The sequence below is a fragment of the Dendrobates tinctorius genome, unplaced genomic scaffold (genome assembly GCF_039654945.1).
Source record: "Dendrobates tinctorius isolate UK_male_01 unplaced genomic scaffold, ASM3965494v1 ptg000136l, whole genome shotgun sequence".
Taxonomy (NCBI): domain Eukaryota; kingdom Metazoa; phylum Chordata; class Amphibia; order Anura; family Dendrobatidae; genus Dendrobates; species Dendrobates tinctorius.
Window position 1 is genome coordinate 4,427,494 of NW_027361804.1, and position 18,896 is coordinate 4,446,389.

The 18,896-nt window shown below is 46.5% G+C and overlaps 1 protein-coding gene across 4 annotated transcripts in view; it reads right to left on the bottom strand.

The window, feature by feature from the left end:
• Positions 1-18,896, bottom strand: part of CACNA1C (calcium voltage-gated channel subunit alpha1 C) — a 317,461-nt gene that overhangs the window by 71,334 nt on the left and 227,231 nt on the right. For all 4 annotated transcript variants that reach the window (XM_073544126.1, XM_073544124.1, XM_073544125.1 and 1 more), the window contains exons 12-27: positions 17,345-17,505; positions 16,810-17,035; positions 16,399-16,606; positions 16,204-16,324; positions 15,514-15,628; positions 15,093-15,225; positions 14,806-14,878; positions 14,375-14,504; positions 13,038-13,167; positions 12,258-12,317; positions 11,461-11,567; positions 11,302-11,389; positions 7,416-7,523; positions 6,987-7,039; positions 3,715-3,861; positions 488-689 (exon numbers count right to left, since the gene is read on the bottom strand). In XM_073544126.1, coding sequence (XP_073400227.1) covers positions 488-689; positions 3,715-3,861; positions 6,987-7,039; positions 7,416-7,523; positions 11,302-11,389; positions 11,461-11,567; positions 12,258-12,317; positions 13,038-13,167; positions 14,375-14,504; positions 14,806-14,878; positions 15,093-15,225; positions 15,514-15,628; positions 16,204-16,324; positions 16,399-16,606; positions 16,810-17,035; positions 17,345-17,505 — 2,062 coding nt within the window. The remainder of the gene's footprint in view (positions 1-487; positions 690-3,714; positions 3,862-6,986; positions 7,040-7,415; positions 7,524-11,301; positions 11,390-11,460; positions 11,568-12,257; positions 12,318-13,037; positions 13,168-14,374; positions 14,505-14,805; positions 14,879-15,092; positions 15,226-15,513; positions 15,629-16,203; positions 16,325-16,398; positions 16,607-16,809; positions 17,036-17,344; positions 17,506-18,896) is intronic.

The following is an 18,896-nucleotide window of genomic DNA, read 5'->3' on the forward strand; positions in this document are numbered from 1 at the left end:
GACAGCTGTTCTCCCCACCCCATACACATGCACGCTCTGCTGACAGCTGTTCTTCCCCTCTATACACAGGCAGACTTGGCTCGGCCCACATGGTTTACCCCGACCTCTTGCTCGTGCACACTCCGCTGTCATCTTATTCTCCCTACATCACACACTATGCAGGGTCTTTCTTTCTCCTGACAATATCTGTCGGCCGCTCTGACCAGCACAATTATCAGCCTTTAGTCTGATGTGTATGGACACTTTTTGTCTCTCCTCAGTCTGCAGTGGCTGATAACAGAGAGCTATAGATTGCATTCACATGCCTCTCCGGAGCATGAAATAGCAAGTAAGAGGGTGCAATAGTTTATAGTCCCTTGTCCGTCAGTCCAGCCCTCCCAGCAACAGTGAATAGTAGAGCACATTCTACTGCAAAGTAAGCCGAGATAACAAGGTTTACTGTCCCTGTAGCTGTAAAGCCACAGACGCATCCTCACGTCTTCCATACCTGGTTCTTGTCCAGCTCGCAGTTCTTATATTCCTGCTCTCCCTGCTCCTGAAACGTGACAATGACGAAACCTACGAAAATGTTCATCATGAAGAAGGCGATTATGATGATGTAGATGATGAAAAAGATGGAAATCTCCACTCGGTGGTTGTAGATGGGACCTATGTCCTCAGTGTGGGAGTCAATGGCTCTATACAGCAGCCTGAAAAAAGCACAAGAGACAGCGTCTGTCACCGACCAACATAAGTCACACTGCGTCCTGAAGACTGAAACGTGGCCTGGAGACGTGGCTAGTCCACCATCACCCTGCAGGGGGCGCTGTGCATTGGAGGGCACTTTATAGCATGGATCCACATTTAATGAACCTGTCACTTCTGCTTTCTTATACACTTGCATGAATATATATTTGGTCCGGGTACAAAGTATCGTACACAGATCAGTTGTAGCCGATGTGCTTCTGCACATGGCCAAGTTTCCACGCGGACTTCTGGTCAGCTAGGAAAAAATTGCAGCATGGTCCAATTTTATTGCATGTATTGGAGGAAGCTCCTGAGGGATCTGGAGGAGGGGGCAGAGAAATCAGGAGAAATGAGACAGAGGGGTCTGGAGGAGGGGACAGGGGGTCTGGAGGAATGAGACAGAGGGGTCTGGAGGAATGAGACAGAGGGTTCTCGAAGAGGGGAAAGAGGGGTCTGGAGGAATGAGACGGGTCTGGAGGAGGGGACAGAAGGATCTGGAGAAATGAGACAGGGGTCTGGAGGAGGGGACAGAGGAATCTGGAGAAATGAGACAGAGGGGTCTGGAGGAGGGGTCTGGAGAAGGGAGACAGAGGGGTCTGGAGGAGGGGACAGAGGAATCTGGAGAAATGAGACAGAGGGGTCTGGAGGAGGGGTCTGGAGAAGGGAGACAGAGGGGTCTGGAGGAATGAGACAGGGGTCTGGAGAAGGGAGACAGAGGGGTCTGGAGGAATGAGACAGGGGTCTGGAGAAGGGAGACAGAGGGGTCTGGAGAAGGGAGACAGAGGGTCTGGAGGAGAGGGGCCTAGAGAAAGATAGGGGGGTCTGGAGGAGACATTTGTGGTTAGAGGGGTCTTGAGGAGAGGACAGAGGGGCTTAGAGAAGGGCCTGAGGGATTTGGATGAGGGGACAAAGTCTGGAAGAGGAGACAGAGTGGCTTAGAGGAAGACAGGGGGGTCTGGAGGAGATGTATGTCTAGCAGTGGCTTTTTCCCCTCTCCCTAGTGAGAGAGAGCAGAGATCAGTGTACATATGTATGGGAAGGTTGGGTGAAATAACTTTCAGCATCTTTAGTTAGTGTTTCAGGAAACTACTGCAAGTTTTCTTAAAATCTCATTTGTTTTTATACCAGTCCTTAAAGGGGTTTTCTCACGAACAAAAGTTCATTTTAATCAATAGATCTTAAAATAATAATAACTTCCACAATTGGATGTGTTTGAAAAAAAATGTTCCTGTGCTGAGATTATTGTATAAATGTTCCCCCCTGTGTACTGTGTAATGGTTGTGTCTGACAGTGCAGGGACATGGTCTGATCATACCACAGCTCCTGTGCAGGGGGAAGCAAAAAAGAGTATACAGTCATTACAGCCGGGATTGATTATTTTTGTTAGATAAAACATTTCCCTGCCTGTTCTTAATTTTTTACTACAAAGAAAGAATAGTTTGTGATCCCGGCTGTAATGTCTTTATACTTCCTCCCCCCCCCCACACCCTCAGGCCCAGGAGCTGCGGTATGTTCAGACCATGTCCCTGCACGGTCAGACACAGCCATTACACAGTACACAGCAAGGACGCATTTATAAGATTACCTCAGCACAGGAACATTTTATTTAATCACATCCAATGTGGAAATTATTATTATTCCAAGATCTATTGATTAAATGAACTGTGTTCTTGGGAAAACCCCTTTAAATTACAGGATAAGTTATAGGAATCCGTAGTCAAAGGGGATGAAAACCTCTGCAACTAATGGAGCTGAGATAAAACATTGTTGAAATCATATTGCCGATGTCTGATACTTGCTGCCCGAGGATCGCTGCCTGAAGATCAGTGACTATAGATCGCTACCCAAGGATTGCTGCTTGTCGATCGCTGCCCAATGATCGCCGCTCGTGGATCGCTGCTCGTGGATCGCTGCTTGAGGATTGCTACCCATGGATCGCTGCCTGAAGATCATTGCCCGAGGATTGCTGTCAGTGGATTGCTGCCTGAAGATCACTGCTTGTGGATCGTTTCTCGAGGATCGCTGTCAATGGATCACTGTCAATGGATCGCTGTCAATGGATCGCTGTCAATGGATCGCTGTCAATGGATCGCTGTCCATGGATCACTGTCCATGGATCACTGTCCATGGATCACTGTCCGTGGATCGCTGGCCGAGAATCACTCTCCGTTGATTGCTGCCCTTGGATCGCTGGTTGTGGATCACTGGCCGAGGATCGCTGCCCGTGGATTGCGGTCTGCGGTCAGGTTCACTTTCATCTGACATATTTGCAGGTTGCTCTACTCACTATTTCGGGTGCCCCGGAGCAGCGTTCACCTTCACATCTTCTGGTCCCTGCATTTCTCTAACCTTCCAGTGTAATTTCGGCGTCGGTGAGCCGGTGTTGTCAGGACTTAACCGGGTCTCTGCTTGTTGCAAAAAACCTCGGGCCCACATGAGCCCGATCTGCCACCTCTTACGTGGAGAAAAATATCGGCACTGCCATAAAGAAGAAGCCACGGACACAGCAGATATTTCCTTCCACAATGTAATTAGGATTTGCTTATCCGAGGACAAGAGCCGCTGGTGGCGCTATCTCCGCTCCTGTGATCAGTGACGTCACCGCAGATATTAAACGGCTTTATAAAATAAAGGATGGATTTGATTAAGACTTGTCAGCGAGCGCGGCCCACACAGGAGCTAATAATACAGATCCACCAGCGTCAGTCACTGCTCATCATGACAAATAGTAACACGTCCGCGGTGACAACGGACTGCTGTCATTGAGGAATTGCCCTCTAGGACTTATATCAAGTGTTCAATAAGGGATTGTTCAGGATTTACTGTCCAACAACAGCGCCACCCCTCTCCACAGGTTGTGTCTGGTATTGCTTCACATTCTCTACAATGGAGTTGCAGTACCAGAGACACGGCAGAGGAGGCACTGTTTCTGGAAGAAAGAAGCCACGTTTTTCTAACCCTCATACTCTCCGCATTCCCACAACTCACTCCGGCCAACCCTCAAAGGTGGAAACTGTGAAAAGCGCCATCATGGCATCCAAGACGTTATCGAAGTCGAATTTGCTGTTCTCCCAATTGCGTTCCTGGATCATCGGCTGTGACACGTCGCCGTCCTTGTAGGTGATGTACTTCCCCCTGCAGAGCGTAAAATTTAGCGTTCAGTCCCATCACTTTATTAACTGTATATTATCCTCCAGTCACATCCAGAGCTGCAGATACAATTCCTGGTTGTGTCTTTGCTCCACTGGGCTGCAGTTCAGCAGATGTAGTGTACGCTCAGTCCTATAACAGTGCAGCTTGGACTGTGGCTGAGCAGATACAGAGCAGAACTATAAATGCAGCTCCGGATGGGATTGTAGTTGTAGACTTGAATGTGAATAGGTTTCAAGGTAAGCGTCTAATCACTTCCATCATTGTGTAATGTCTGTCAGTTAGCCTCAGGAGGTTGGCTTCTGCCAGGCAGAGCTCTGCACAATGAGGGGAGCTGCCGGGAAACGACTGAATCTAGAGGTTCTGTACGAGAATAAAAGGGATCCCTGTCGTGTAGTAATCCCACGTCTCAGCGCTGAGAAATCAAGCTGTAACGTCACAAAGACACACGTACAAATCAGCCTGAAGGTGCAAAGGGGAGTGACAGTGCTCGGAGGGCGCTTCCCTCCTTAATAGACCTGCAGGCTAATTTGTATATGGCTTTTCAGGTATTCAGTCACCCCCAAAATGCAAATTAAACTACTTAAACATTTCTATAGGGGACTTAGCCCCATAGTATTTATGTGTAAATGAGGTGACTTCATTGCTCCCTTGTCATGGCCATTGCTTGGTGCACGGTTATATCCTCCAATTTGCATTCCAAACACTCTCCCTGATCTTGTATTGACAGTGCTCATTTGCCCTGATCCCAATAAATATTCCTACGCAAATGCAGACACTTGAGGGCATGGTAGCATGCTAACAGTGTGGCTCCTTCCTGCGGCCACGCTCTGGTCCCCTGTTCCCATCTGCGATCAAGCTCTGATCCCTGGCTCCTTTCTGCGGCCACGCTCTGATCCCTGGCTCCTTCCTGTGGCCACGCTCTGATCCCTGGCTCCTTCATACAGCCACGCTGTGATCCCCTGTTCGTATCTGCGGCCACACTCGGATCCCTGGCTCCTTCCTGTGGCCACGCTCTGATCCCTGGCTCCTTCCTGTGGCCACGCTATGATCCCTGGCTCCTTCCTGTGGCCACGCTCTGATCCCTGGCTCCTTCCTGCGGCCACGCTCTGATCCCTTGTTCCAATCTGCGGCCAAGCTATGATCCCCTGTTTGTATCTGCGGCCACACTTGGATCCCTGGCTCCTTCCTGTGGCCACGCTCTGATCCCTGGCTCCTTACTGCAGCCATGCTCTGATCCCTGGCTCTTTCCTGTGGCCACTCTCTGATCCCTGGCTCCTTCCTGCGGCCACGTTCTGATCCCTTGTTCCAATCTGCGGCCAAGCTATGATCCCCTGTTTGTATCTGCAGCCACACTTGGATCCCTGGCTCCTTCCTGTGGCCACGCTCTGATCCCTGGCTCCTTACTGCAGCCACGCTCTGATCCCTGGCTCCTTCCTGTGGCCACGCTCTGATCCCTGACTCCTTCCTGCGGCCACGCTCTGATCCCTTGTTCCAATCTGCAGCCAAGCTATGATCCCGTTTGTATCTGCGGCCACACTTGGATCCCTGGCTCCTTCCTGTGGCCACGCTCTGATCCCTGGCTCCTTACTGCAGCCACGCTCTGATCCCTGGCTCCTTACTGCAGCCACGCTCTGATCCCTGGCTCCTTCCTGCAGCCATGCTCTGATCTTTTGTTCCAATCTGCGGCCAAGCTATGATCCCGTTTGTATCTGCGGCCACACTTTGATCCCTGGCTCCTTCCTGTGGCCACGCTCTGATCCCTTGTTCCCATCTGCGGCCAAGCTATGATCCCTGGCTCCTTTCTGCAGCCACGCTCTGATCCCCTGTACGTATCTGCGGCCACACTCGGATCCCTGGCTCCTTCCTGTGGCCACGCTCTGATCCCTGGCTCCTTCCTGTGGCCATGCTCTGATCCCTGGCTCCTTCCTGTGGCCATGCTCTGATCCCTTGTTCCCATCTGCGGCCAAGCTATGATCCCTGGCTCCTTTCTGCAGCCACGCTCTGATCCCCTGTACGTATCTGCAGCCACACTCGGATCCCTGGCTCCTTCCTGTAGCCACGCTCTGATCCCTGGCTCCTTCCTGTGGCCATGCTCTGATCCCTGGCTCCTTCCTGTGGCAACGCTCCGATCGCTGGCGCCTTTCTGCGGCCACGCTCTGATCCCTGGCTCCTGTGTGCAGGGACACTCTGATCCTTGGCTTCTGCCTGCAGCTACGCACCGACCCTTGGCTCCTGTCTTTTCAGAGTGCATCTAGACTAGCACCGTGTGCTTGCTGCTGGGCTCCTCCAGTGTCGGTGCACAAGCGCAGTAACACAAATTGAGTTCAGACAATGCCTGCTTTGAGTTCAGACAGTGCCTGCTTTGGGAAAACAAGTGCTGTCAGGGACAGTAGTCGATATGCCAAGCTCAGGATGTAACAGGCACTGAGGCCTTGGCCACAACAATTTGCATAAAAAGTAAAGTCAGTTTTCTCTCTGTAACTTATATACTGCTGGTATAAATTGTGTGGAGCTAAGTCCCGTAAATAAATGTTTCATTTTTATTTTGGGGGTGACCAACTCCCATTAAAGCTTCATTTCTCAGCACTGGCACAGCAGATTGCCAAAAACATGTTTATTTTATTGTTATATTAGGACGGTATGAAATCATCCTGATAGCTTCCTTTTTCTAGAGTAACTTAGGAAACCTTTGATGCTTCATAGACACACGTCAGAAATTTGATCAGTGGGGGAACGGTACTAAACAAGAGGAAGAGAAGTGCTACACAGAAACTAAAGACAGCCTCAAAAGAAAGTCCATAAAGTCCATGTTCAGTCTCGGAGGAGAGCAATGTTCACCAGATGAACACATTGCAGGGCATGGCCAGGCCAACAGAGCGAGCCACCTCCTTCTGGCAAACACCTTAGATGCCGTGGTAGCTATTGACTGCGTCACCTATGGGTTAAAATTAAACTGGTCCCATTTCGGTATTGATGATCAAGGATAATTACGTTAATTTTTAAGTTTTATTAAAGTTTTAAATGGATTTCAGCTTTTGGATGTAAACAATAATGTTCCCATTCACTGACAGCAAGATTAAAAATAGTATTTTGGACACACAACATACTTGCACTCGGCCTCTGTAATCTTCGAGCTGTCGGAGCAGCTGTAGAGTTTCCCCTGAAATCACAGATTGGATCGTTATCAGTGAATCACAAAGTCTCCCCCTTTCCTGTGACCCTACTCTGTCTCATATTACAAGTAAAACTGAGAAATATCAGGACATATTCATTAAATCAGACATGTCTCTCCTCACAGCTGCAGTAGGAGCCTCCCCCCTTCTTTGCCCCACCCACTGACAAAGCCCCGCCTTTCACAGCAGATCAGGAGATGAACCCTTGTGTTCTCAGTTTGCACAAAATGCTGCAGATTACTGCTCACTCCAAATCAGAGCAAAGCAAATGGCAAAGTCTTCTGCTTTATTTTTTTTCCTGCTATCTAACCCTCCTGCTACTGATCAGTGGCGTCTCCTTAACCATTGGTCTTTGCAGCTCACCTTGAAGAGCTGCACCCCGATACAGGCGAACATAAACTGCAGCAGAGTCGTGACGATAACGATGTTACCGATGGTGCGAATGGCCACGAAGACACACTGGACCACGTGCTGTGGAGGCAGAAGACAGGGAAGGTGCAAGGCTTGTAATCTGCTGCTCTGAACATGTCACTGGTCCACAGGATACAAGTCTGTCTGCTGGGGGTCCCGATTCCCTGTCTCTTCTCACTGCAGTCGTAATTGCTGCATGGCGACCTAAGTCCGTCAGCCTGATTTGCGGCCATTTACAGGATCGGGGTCCCCCTGTCTTGTGAACAGACGAAGTCCCAATGGTGGGACCCCCACTGATCAGACATTTATCCTCTATCCTGTGGGGAAATCTTTTCAACACCAAAACTTTGGATCGTTGAAATTATTGGAAACTTTTTGCATAAAGAGAACTTTACAATTCAGACACTGATAAAAAGCTCAATAATCATATAAAGCAAAACATTCTGGGGCCGAATTCCTCGGGCCGTTGTCATCAGTTTTGTGATGCAAAACAGCTTGAAATCTGGAAAAATTTCAGCGCCGTTTTCGATTAACGTACATTACTGCCGGCGGCAAATGAAAGCTTAAAGCACCAAATTAGGAGGCGCAGCTTACTCCACCGCTTTCTTCATTAAGACTGGAGCGCAAAACACCGGTCTTACTGAATCGGAAATAAGTCAATACAAACAAAAAACAACCAATGTAATAGAAACCTATAACATGACACACAATGTATATAACATAAATGATTCAAATTTTATTGTTAAATTATTTCACAAATAATCACATGATAACAAAAAGGGGGGAAAGGGCAAAACAGCGCAACAAAAAAATACAGACAAAAACATAAAATTGAATAAAAAATGCACAGGAAGGTAAGTCAAGATTTGAAAATGTGAACAATCACAGTATGGTATCGTCCAACAACAGGTAAGTAAAATGAGTAAAAAAAAAGTATATACGTATATAACGTAGCCTGTGGTCGTACAGTCCAAACTCACATAAGCTGATCTACAATGACACTCAAAAGTGAGTCAGCTCATCCAAAATAATTACAATATCATGACCAAACGAAAAATCTCTCAAATATAGATTTAACATAAAATCAGTGATAATAATTATAAAGTGCTACGTGCTTATAGATATCCAATATGTGGATATGAATAATCATAGCAAAGGTAGGTAAACATGATTAGAAGAAAATAAAAAGTTGTATGTAAAGTGACATGTGCCTACTTATTGCAAAATAGCCAATAACGTACAGTACAGACCAAAAGTTTGGACACACCTTCTCATTCAAAGAGTTTTCTTTATTTTCATGACACTGAAAATTGTAGATTCACTGTGAAGGCATCAAAACTATGAATTACCACATGTGGAATTATATAATTAACAAAAAAGTATGAAACAACTGAAAATATGTCTTATATTCTAGGTTCTTCAAAGTAGCCACCTTTTGCTTTGATTTCTGCTTTGCACACTCTTGGCATTCTCTTGATGAGCTTCAAGAGGTAGTCACCGGAAATGGTTTTCACTTCACAGGTGTGCACTGTCAGGTTTAATAAGTGGGATTTCTTGCCTTAGAAATGGGGTTGGGACCATCAGTTGTGTTGTGCAGAAGTCTGGTGGATACACAGCAGATAGTCCTACTGAATAGACTGTTAGAATTTGTATTATGGCAAGAAAAAAGCAGCTAAGTAAAGAAAATCGAGTGGCCATCATTACTTTAAGAAATGAAGGTCAGTCAGTCCGAAAAATTGGGAAAATTTTGAAAGTATCCCCAAGTGCAGTGGCAAAAACCATCAAGCGCTACGAAGAAACTGGCTCACATGAGGACCGCCCCAGGAAAGGAAGACCAAGAGTCACCTCTGCTACGGAGGATAAGTTCATCCGAGTGAAGCTCATCAAGAGAATGCCAAGAGTGTGCAAAGCAGTAATCAAAGCAAAAGGTGGCTACTTTGAAGAACCTAGAATATAAGACATATTTTCAGTTGTTTCACACGTTTTTGTTAATTATATAATTCCACATGTGTTACTTCATAGTTTTGATGCCTTCAGAATGAATCTACAATTTTCAGAGTCATGAAAATAAAGAAAACTCTTTGAATGAGAAGGTGTGTCCAAACTTTTGGTCTGTACACTATGTATAGAGAGATTTACCATTGCTGAATGAGGAGAAAAGTTGTGATTGTGGCACAACCCCTTTAACTACTTCCAGACTTTAAACATCCGGGGGTCTGTGTTCTTCTCTTCAATCATGATCTGAAAGGTCACTACTGCATACTAGTAGAGAAACTAGGATTTGCAGCCGCGTGAGCCGGCTGTCAGACACAACCTTGTTCTCCATAGAGAAGTGTTATGAATGAGTCACCGAGGAGGAAAAAACAAAAAGCAAGCTAAGCCCAGAAAACCGGAGAGGTTGGTAACTAGTGGATTGCAGACCCCTGATCCTATCCACAACAACTAGCAGTAGCCGTGGAGCGTGCCTACGGTGGTCCTAGACGCCTCGTCACGGCCGGAGAACTAAATAAGCCTAAAGAAAGAAAGGGAAAATCTAAACTGCCCCAGAGCAGACCCCAAAGCAATAGACAGCCCCCAACATGTATTGTCAGTGAAACAAGATGAAAACACAGACACAGATAGAAAGATAGGCTGAGCAAACGATGGGGCCCTCACTAACTAGAAAGGACAGGAAAGAAAAGCTGCTGTCTGCAATCACGCAAAAAACCCTGCCAAAAAAAAATGTCCAACACATCTGATAGAAAAATCACTATATCAGCACTCAGGTATATTCTGAAGACAGAGCAAAAGATCAACTGATCAGAGACAAAATGGGGATTCAGCCCAGTCCCAGCCAGGGCTGGCTGAACACAAACACTAAGTAAACCAGACAAAACTCATATGAACAATAGTAGAGAAAACTTAGCTTTAGGAAGGCAGGAACCAAACTGGAAACCAGAAGCCACAGTCAGGAAAAATCACCAGCAAGAAACTAGGGAGTCGGCTGCCTTAAATCCAATCAGAAACTCCTGATGTCCAATCGCAGTCCTCTTCCTCAGGTGGCCGGTCTCTGCCATTTAGATCAGCTTCATTACCTCCCTTCACCAACAGAGGGAGTCCAGATAGAGAACTCACTACTCCTCTGTCAGCACAGCCAGCTCCATAACCCTCACCAGAAGCCAGAGGCAAACCCGAAAATGAGCTCACAACAGAGAAGGCAGAGATGGTATATAGCTGTCTCTGCCTTCCACATCGCTGTCTACACAACACCGAACAAGTCCTGTGTATACAGAATATGAAGTGCTGGCATCGCTTCCTGGCCTTACCCAGCAGCCATGTGATCACTAGATCTCAGGATGAAGGTCATGGGTCCTAAGACACCAAGTCAGGTCTGCAATGCAGCCAGGAGGCTGAATTTTCCCTGTAATTGTGGGCAAATACACCAGTCCCAGTTACAGAGGCAATCGAATTAAAAAAAATTTGAGATGTTGAATTGGCTCCCAAAGATGTTTTATGACCTTATATGTAACTTAAATGAAAAATAAAATAAAAAAATTATGAAAATTAGGTAAAAACTAAATAATAATTAAAAAAATGTTCCAATGTGCATAGGAAAATATTGGCTGATATTAAAAAAAAAAATAAGATGAGTATAAGTATGAGTTTAAAAATAACAAAACATAAAGAAGGCCCTCATGTGATGAAAATAAAATGCGGAAATTATTTTATTATCAAAACAAGAAAAAGATTTAAAGTTCATTAAATGACAGTTAAGAAAAAACCTGAAAACAGCCCGGTCATGGACTGGTTAAGATGTCACTAAGTGCGGCCCCTTCGCCCACAGACTATGGTCACCCACCTTGAGGCCTTTTGCTCTGTTAATAGCCCTGAGGGGTCGCAAAACTCGCAGAACCCTCAAAATCTTCACCACGTTGATGGCGCTCGACCTAAGACATGAGAAGGGAAGATTTGTAAGAAGGTCCATGCTGCAGGATCGGACATCATGGCTCCTACTTACTGTATTCCGAATGAGATGAGAGAGACGCTGACCACCAGCAGGTCCAAGATATTAAAGTAATTCCTGCAGAAGGATCCCTTGTGTAGAAAGGCCCCGTACGCCGTCATCTGAAAGCCAAGACGCACCAATGAGGCGGGAAACGATGTGTGTGAGCGGAGATACTGTGCCATGTCCATGCATGTAATGAGTCCGTGCAGCCATGCAACACCACCCCTCTGTGTCCGCCAAGATTGGTGAGGAGTCCACGGCCCGGCTGTAATGGCCGATCAGGGCACGGATTAATGGTGAGAGCAAACCATGCACACGCGTGACAACCACACCAGATCGTGTGACCACATGCAAGAAACAGTCTGCATCCTGACATCACGGCCATAACGTTCCCCGGTCAGTATATTCCTACTAGAAGAAACCTGCATTCCTCTATGTACAGCACTATAATGTAATTAACATTTTATGTTCAGATTATTTTCTACCAGGATTTCCTGTAAACCTTGGAACAAATCTAAATCCCCGGTATTGTGAGAACGCTGCCACTTTCGGTGGTAATCTAGGAGCGGCCGGGCCCAACAAACTCCGTGTGCACATATCCTGAGGGTCGGTCCACACGGAAGTTCGGAAAAATCAGTCCTGAGCTGAGAACTGAGGCCGACTCTTCCTGGTGTATATTTGCACTTTTCGTCTGATTAGGCTGCACGGTCCTCTGTGTCGTGGCCCCACTACCTCTTAGGGCCCCTGTGTAGGTAACCAGGCTGCAGACCCTACAGACAGCGCTTTAAGGTTTTTTTTTTGCTGTTTACCTTAAGGATAATTTCTAAAGTGAAAATGCTAGTGAAAACGTAATCAGCGTTTCCTAGAATCTGAAAGACAGAGCAGAGAGTGGTTAGTGCAGGAGGAGGGAGCGGCAGACAGGGGGCGGCAGTGTGTTAGCGCTGAGCAGAGGTGGAGACGACAACGCGCTCGCGGCTCCGTTACCTTCAGCGCAATCTCAACGGTGAAAATGACGGTGAAAACTATATCAAAATAAAAGAGGACCTGAAAGACACAAAGACGATGAACCGGGGGTCCGGAGGACGCGGCAACCTCAGGGGGCCGGCCCGGGAATAGTCACATCAGATCGGAAGACAGAAATGGGATTTTAGACAACGTTTAGGATGGAAAATGGAAACTTAAAAATAATGTAGAGGGATATGAATGAGGACAGCGATCTATGAAGGGTTACTGACAGGAACCGCCATTCCTGGATTTTACACCTTACTACAAAGCCAGGAGAACCAGTCCTGCTCACACAGCTGAAGGCTTGTCGTAGTGTGGATTATGTAATAGATGATAGATAACGGCAGTCAGTAAGTGGTTAACCTACTGGCTCTATAGTCACACACTATACTGGAGATCTGGACATTTAGTGCCGCTACCGGGAGGAGCGCTGCACATCTACCAGACGTTTACTGTTTAGCTTTGTAATAAAATATAAAAAGAGAAATCTCTGGGCACAGACGGCTCCTGCTGGGTGACATGACGGGTGAGAGGGATCAGGTTGGATCTCCCATACCCCAGACAAGAGGAGACATTGTGCATACTTGGTTCCTGAAGGAATAGTGTCGCACGGGGTCTTCTGCGGCCAACGAGATGCTGCTCAGGAGGATGAAGAAAAGGATGAGGTTAGTGAAGATGTTATTGTTGACAATTTTGTGGCAATGGAGTCGGAACCTGTGAATAGAAAGGAGACGAGGGGTTAAGATGAAAAACGTCATCTCCCTAACAAAAAATAATACAAAGTATCTGAGCCAAGCAGTTCCCATGAGTTTACTGACCATGAAGGGCCTAATTAACAAGGATAGAAGGAGCTGACCCAATTCCCGAAGGTGGGAGAAGTACGAGGAAAGCAAAGTCGCAGTAGTCAACAAAAGGAGCATCTGAGGATCACCACAAGCTCCATCCTAAACTTGTTCCTGTGACGAACCGGAGCAATCCCAAAGATCCAGCTCCTCTGGAAAAAGATCTGGCTCTATCCCAAAGATCGGTCTCTTTCACAAAGACCCAGTTCTATTGGTAAAGATCCAGCTCTAATCCAAAGGCAAAGATTTAACCAAAGTCCTAGTTCTATCCCAAGAAGCCAGCTCCTAAATATCCTGAAGAACTTCGCTGTTTCTACTAGCAAAGAGCCATCTCTACCGGCAAGGAGCCACCTCTACCGGCAAGGAGCCACCTCTACCGGCAAAGAGCCATCTCTACCGGCAAGGAGCCATTTCTACCGGCAAAGAGCCATCTCTACCGGCAAAGAGCCATCTCTACCGGCAAAGAGCCATGTCTACCGGCAAAGAGCCATCGCTACCTGCAAAGAGCCATCGCTACCGGCAAAGATCCATCTCTACCGGCAAGGAGCCATCTCTACCGGCAAGGAGCGATCTCTACCGGCGAGGAGCCATCTCTACCGGCAAAGAGACACTTCTATCGGCAAAGAGCCATTTCTACCTGCAAAGAGCCTTCTCTACCAGCAAAGAGCCATCTCTACCGGCAAGGAGCCACCTCTACCGGCAAGGAGCCACCTCTACCGGCAAGGAGCCACCTCTACCGGCAAAGAGCCATTTCTACCGGCAAAGAGCCATCTCTACCGGCAAAGAGCCTTCTCTACCGGCAAAGAGTCATCTCTACCGGCAAAGAGCCATGTCTACCGGCAAAGAGCCATGTCTACCGGCAAAGAGTCATCGCTACAGGCAAAGAGCCATCTCTACCGGCAAAGAGTCATCTCTACCGGCAAAGAGCCATCTCTATCAATAATACAGCGCTTTGTCACTAGAAATGCTTTGCATTTTGTCTGCTATCAGTGACGTTTATGGATCTGCACAATTCCAGCTCAGTCATTAGATTTATGCACAACAGATGAGATTGATGTCAGACCAGACATAGAAATTACTTGTTATCTGAACGGAAAACGAAGAATGCTGTGGCTTCTGGCATCGGGGCCGCTTTTTCCTTAATGTGCATTTCAGAGAGAGGACGAGGACGGGGACCAACCGGCATCTCAGGTTCTTCTTCGTCTTCCCCTGAGGAAGCACAATAACACAATGATACAGCAATGCCTAAAGCCAGCGGAATACCTATTGAAAAGTTACATTGAAGAGTTCCTTTAAGTAATGCTTCTTAGGGAAATCCACCGCTGAGTGCTCTCATCCAAGAGACTGTGTCTGTGATGTGTTAGAAGATAGTTTTACAGTGATATTCCCCTTTAATAAGCAGAACTCTCGACTTTTATAAAAATCATCTGTGTAATATCCACAACGTATCCCCGACAAGCTCATATTAGCAATGTCTATGATTACTGTAAATCTGTGGACGTTACATTACCTGGGTTGTCATTGTTGCTGGGGTAAGGAGTTTTCTCATTGTTCTCATGAGATGAATATTCCTCTACATTGATCTATACACAAAAGACATCAATGTATTAAGCAAATACACAGAATATATTATAGTGCTATGAGTAGGTGCAGGATCTGCAGGGGCGGAGACATTCCCTTCGCCATGCTCCACCCACGAGGACCCTGTAGTTTGTAAACCTTTCTCAGAGTGCTCCTTTACAAGCAGAAATGGGCCAATAAACAGTAGAAAATCAGTCACTATGATGCTGTTCACACCTTGGTTGCTACTGGAGACTCCCCGTCGGCCGTGATCGCCTTCAGCTCTATCTTTTCCTTGTTCTCCTCCAGGGCCGGCACGGGTGACTTTCCGATAGTGTCATTGTCTTGCTTTTTCTCTGGACTGGCCGTTCTAAGCAACACAAACAGAATAGGCTTAGAAGATACAGTGGCGTGTTACTGAAGTCATGAACATCCAATAGTGATTATTTTGGCGGACTCCAATTCCCGTCAGTGCCGTGATGTTTTTGTCTGACAACGCTGGATCTTTAAATCCTTAAGGAGATCTGAGGTTGTCAGTCACAGATTTGCACAGGAACAAGGATTTACCAGTCACGGGCCAGGGCATGGACATGGAGTTTTGGCTTAGTAGTGGAGGAAAATTTAATAAAGTGTAGGCGAGACTCCTCGCCGGACCCACCGAGCCAGCTTCTTTCTCTCCTTCTCTTCCTCCTCCTCCTTCTGAGCTGAAGTCAGACTCTCAGCGTCAGCCAAATTATCGACAGCGATGGCTAAGAAGACATTCAGTAGGATGTCTGTGCAACGATAAGGAACTTGGAGGCTGATTCAGGGCTGCTGATGGCATCTGCAAAGCATGCAATGTTGTGCAGTCATGTGGATTTCAGTAGGGTTGGCCAAGTAAAATCCATGGGGGCTTTGCACTCTCCCCAATAGGGGAAAGAAAGTCTGAGCATTGGATTTTGATATCTTGACACTTGACAGCAGAACACAGCCAAGCTGAGAATGCATGTACATTAGGGGGCCGGGAGGAGTAGCTGTCTGCTGAGTAAGCAACTAATAAGAATAATAATCTTTATTTATATAGCGCCAACATATTCCGCAGCGCTTTACAGTTTAACAGTTTCAAAACACAAGTCAACTGACCGCTATGTAAAGTGTATGGACGCCCACCGATCACAAGAATGAGGTTTCTGTGTACCCCTTTCAAATGAAGCGCAACAGTGGGGGTCCTGTGAATCAGTAACATATCACCTTACATATTGCTGCTGCCCTGTTGGATCCACGTCTGTGGTGCAGGGTGAGAGTTGTAGTGTTTCCGCCAGGCCCTACACACCCGTCCGCTATATTTATCCCTGCACATAAAGGATACAATTCCCGCAGATGAAGAGAATGATGAAGTATATACAGACGAGCATCCCAGGAAAGGAGGGTCCGCCGTACGCCATGATCCCGTCGTACATCACAGAGTTCCAGTCTTCGCCCGTGAGGATCTAAAGGAGAAAACGGGTTAGGAAACTTTCCTGCAGTGACCAAAGACTGGCATCACCTAGCGGAGGTACCGCACCTGGAAGACCGTCAGCAGCGCCTGGGGAAAGTTGTCGAATGTGCTCCTGCGCGTTTGCATCTCGTCAAAGTTAAATTTACCCCCGAAAAGCTGCATCCCGAGCAATGAGAAGATGATGATGAAGAGGAAGAGGAGGAGTAACAGGGATGCAATGGAGCGCACCGAATTCAACAGCGAGGCCACAAGATTACTCAGCGAGTTCCAGTACCTGCAAGATCAGAAACACTATTGGCCACTACACAGGATACGCCCATATTCCGCTACCTGGCTCCACCCACTTCCTACAATTCGTCAATGGGTTTTGTTTTTTTTTAAGTTGCATGAAAATAAAAATGTAAAAGGGGGGGGGGGGGGGGAGTGCACAAAAATGCAGAATGGCGGAGAAACTCCCCCCGACACCTTCCTCCATACCTGGTGATCTTGAATATCCTGAGAAGGCGCACACATCGCAGAACAGAGATGCCCAAAGGAGACATGATTTTAGTCTCCACCAGGATGGTCTCCAGAATCCCCCCGCAGACGATGAAGCAGTCAAAGCGGTTAAAGAGGGACACAAAGTAAGCCTGAAGGCCGAGGCTGTACATCTTCAGGAGCATCTCGGCCGTGAACAGCGCCAGGAGGACCTTGTTAGCTGTGTCTGCGGAGGAAAGAAAAAATCATCCCTTTCCGTTTTTCACATAGTCCCGTCTTAGGTCCCTGGCAGTCACGATCTTTTCAGCCTGACCAGCAGGACAGGAAGCCATTCCTATTGTCTGCCCTGCAGAGAACAGGGGGACTGACTGCAGGTCACTAGGTGGACATACGTCCTGCTATACACTGTGACTACCAGGTGGCGCCACACTATGTAGTGAATGTCGGCGCTCTTCCCTGGATCGTATGATCCGTACAATGAATGCGACATTTACCAGTGGGACGGCCCCTTTAAGAGCAGCTCCCGGCTCCTCACCTTGTACCTCTGTGAGCCAGTCCGGTTGGTTGTAGTGTTCGGAGGCGATGGTGAGCGTGTTCAGGAACACCAGGAATATCACCAGCCAGTAGAAGACGTTTGACTTCACCGCCGCCCGGCACTTCCTCCGGCAAAACCGATTCCATCGCCGCCAATAACGACTAGAAGGGAGGGGAAGGTTCCCATCTTAAGGAGCTTTTCTAATTCTATGTGAATACGTCTGAATATCTCCGTTTTCATGATCTCTGCTTGCTGTCAGTTTCTTGCTTCCACTAAAAGCTTGCTTACAGCTGAGGGTTTAATAATACAGAAACTTCGGCACTCATATGATAGGTTTATTCAGCAATAGTAAGACAAAAGAGGCAAAACCCCACCACATAACAAAAAAAGGAAAAAAGACCCTGGAATAAACAGATATTTTCTTGCGCAACGTTTCAGCCTTTCTCAAGCAAGATCTGTATAGAAATACATAAAACAGAAGATTAATAATAAGGTCTAGAGAGAACAAGTGTTTAGTCATGTTAGACATTGCGAAAGATGATAGACCAACAAGCAAAGGTCATATTACTTGTACTAATGACGTTTAAAAGCATTCCTCATAAATACTGAAAAACCCAACGAGAAAACGGTTAGAGAAAAGATGTCATGATAAATACACATGAACCGTAGTAAGTACGAGACCAAATCCTAATTTGACCGATCAGGGACTCATGAAAGGGTGAAAGTAGGACGAAAAGAAGAGAAGGAGGGATAAAAATAGAGAACAAAAAATAATGAAAAAAAATGAAAACATAAAAAAATTGAAATATGATAATAAAACAAATAGAAGGAAAAAGAGAAAATAGAGAAAAAAAAGAAAAAAATGGAAAAAAGAAAAGAAAAAATATGATGAAAAAATGAAAAAAATCCAAACTTTAAGGGAAATAAAAAATGAAAAATAAAATATGAATATTAATGAAAAATAAGATTAAAGCAAAAATAAAGATAAAAATGAAAAAAAAAAAGTAGAAGAAAAAAGGGGGAACGGAAAACGAAAAAAGACCATAAGGACAGAACATGTCAGATAGAGGCAGTTACCTATGTGGGGTAGGGTCTGAGAGTGTGGCAATAAATGCTATAATAGACCTAAAATAAAAAACTGAATAATAAGTAAAAGGGGTATGAATTCACTGAAAGATCCAGCGCAGCAAAAGCTAAGGTCTATAATGTTACCTGTGATTAATGTGGTCTGTGGGCAGAACATATGTTTGATTTTTCATTGCAGCACTCGGCTTTTTCTGGCGGTCATGCGCAGGTATACCCGGCACATGACTCCGGACTGACCCGGAAGTCTCATCCCGCTGCCTATATAGGACCACCGGGGCATCATCCCCATCCCTGCCGATACCCGGAACGCCTCCATTAGTCCCTATGCCTCACGTCCCACAGGTATGATTGGAGTGTACACTCCACTTTTTGCATGGTATTATATAATTGGCTACTACCATTCCTTGTACAGGCACCAGGAGCGCGGCTTTCTGCCCACAGACCACATGACTAAACACACTTGTTC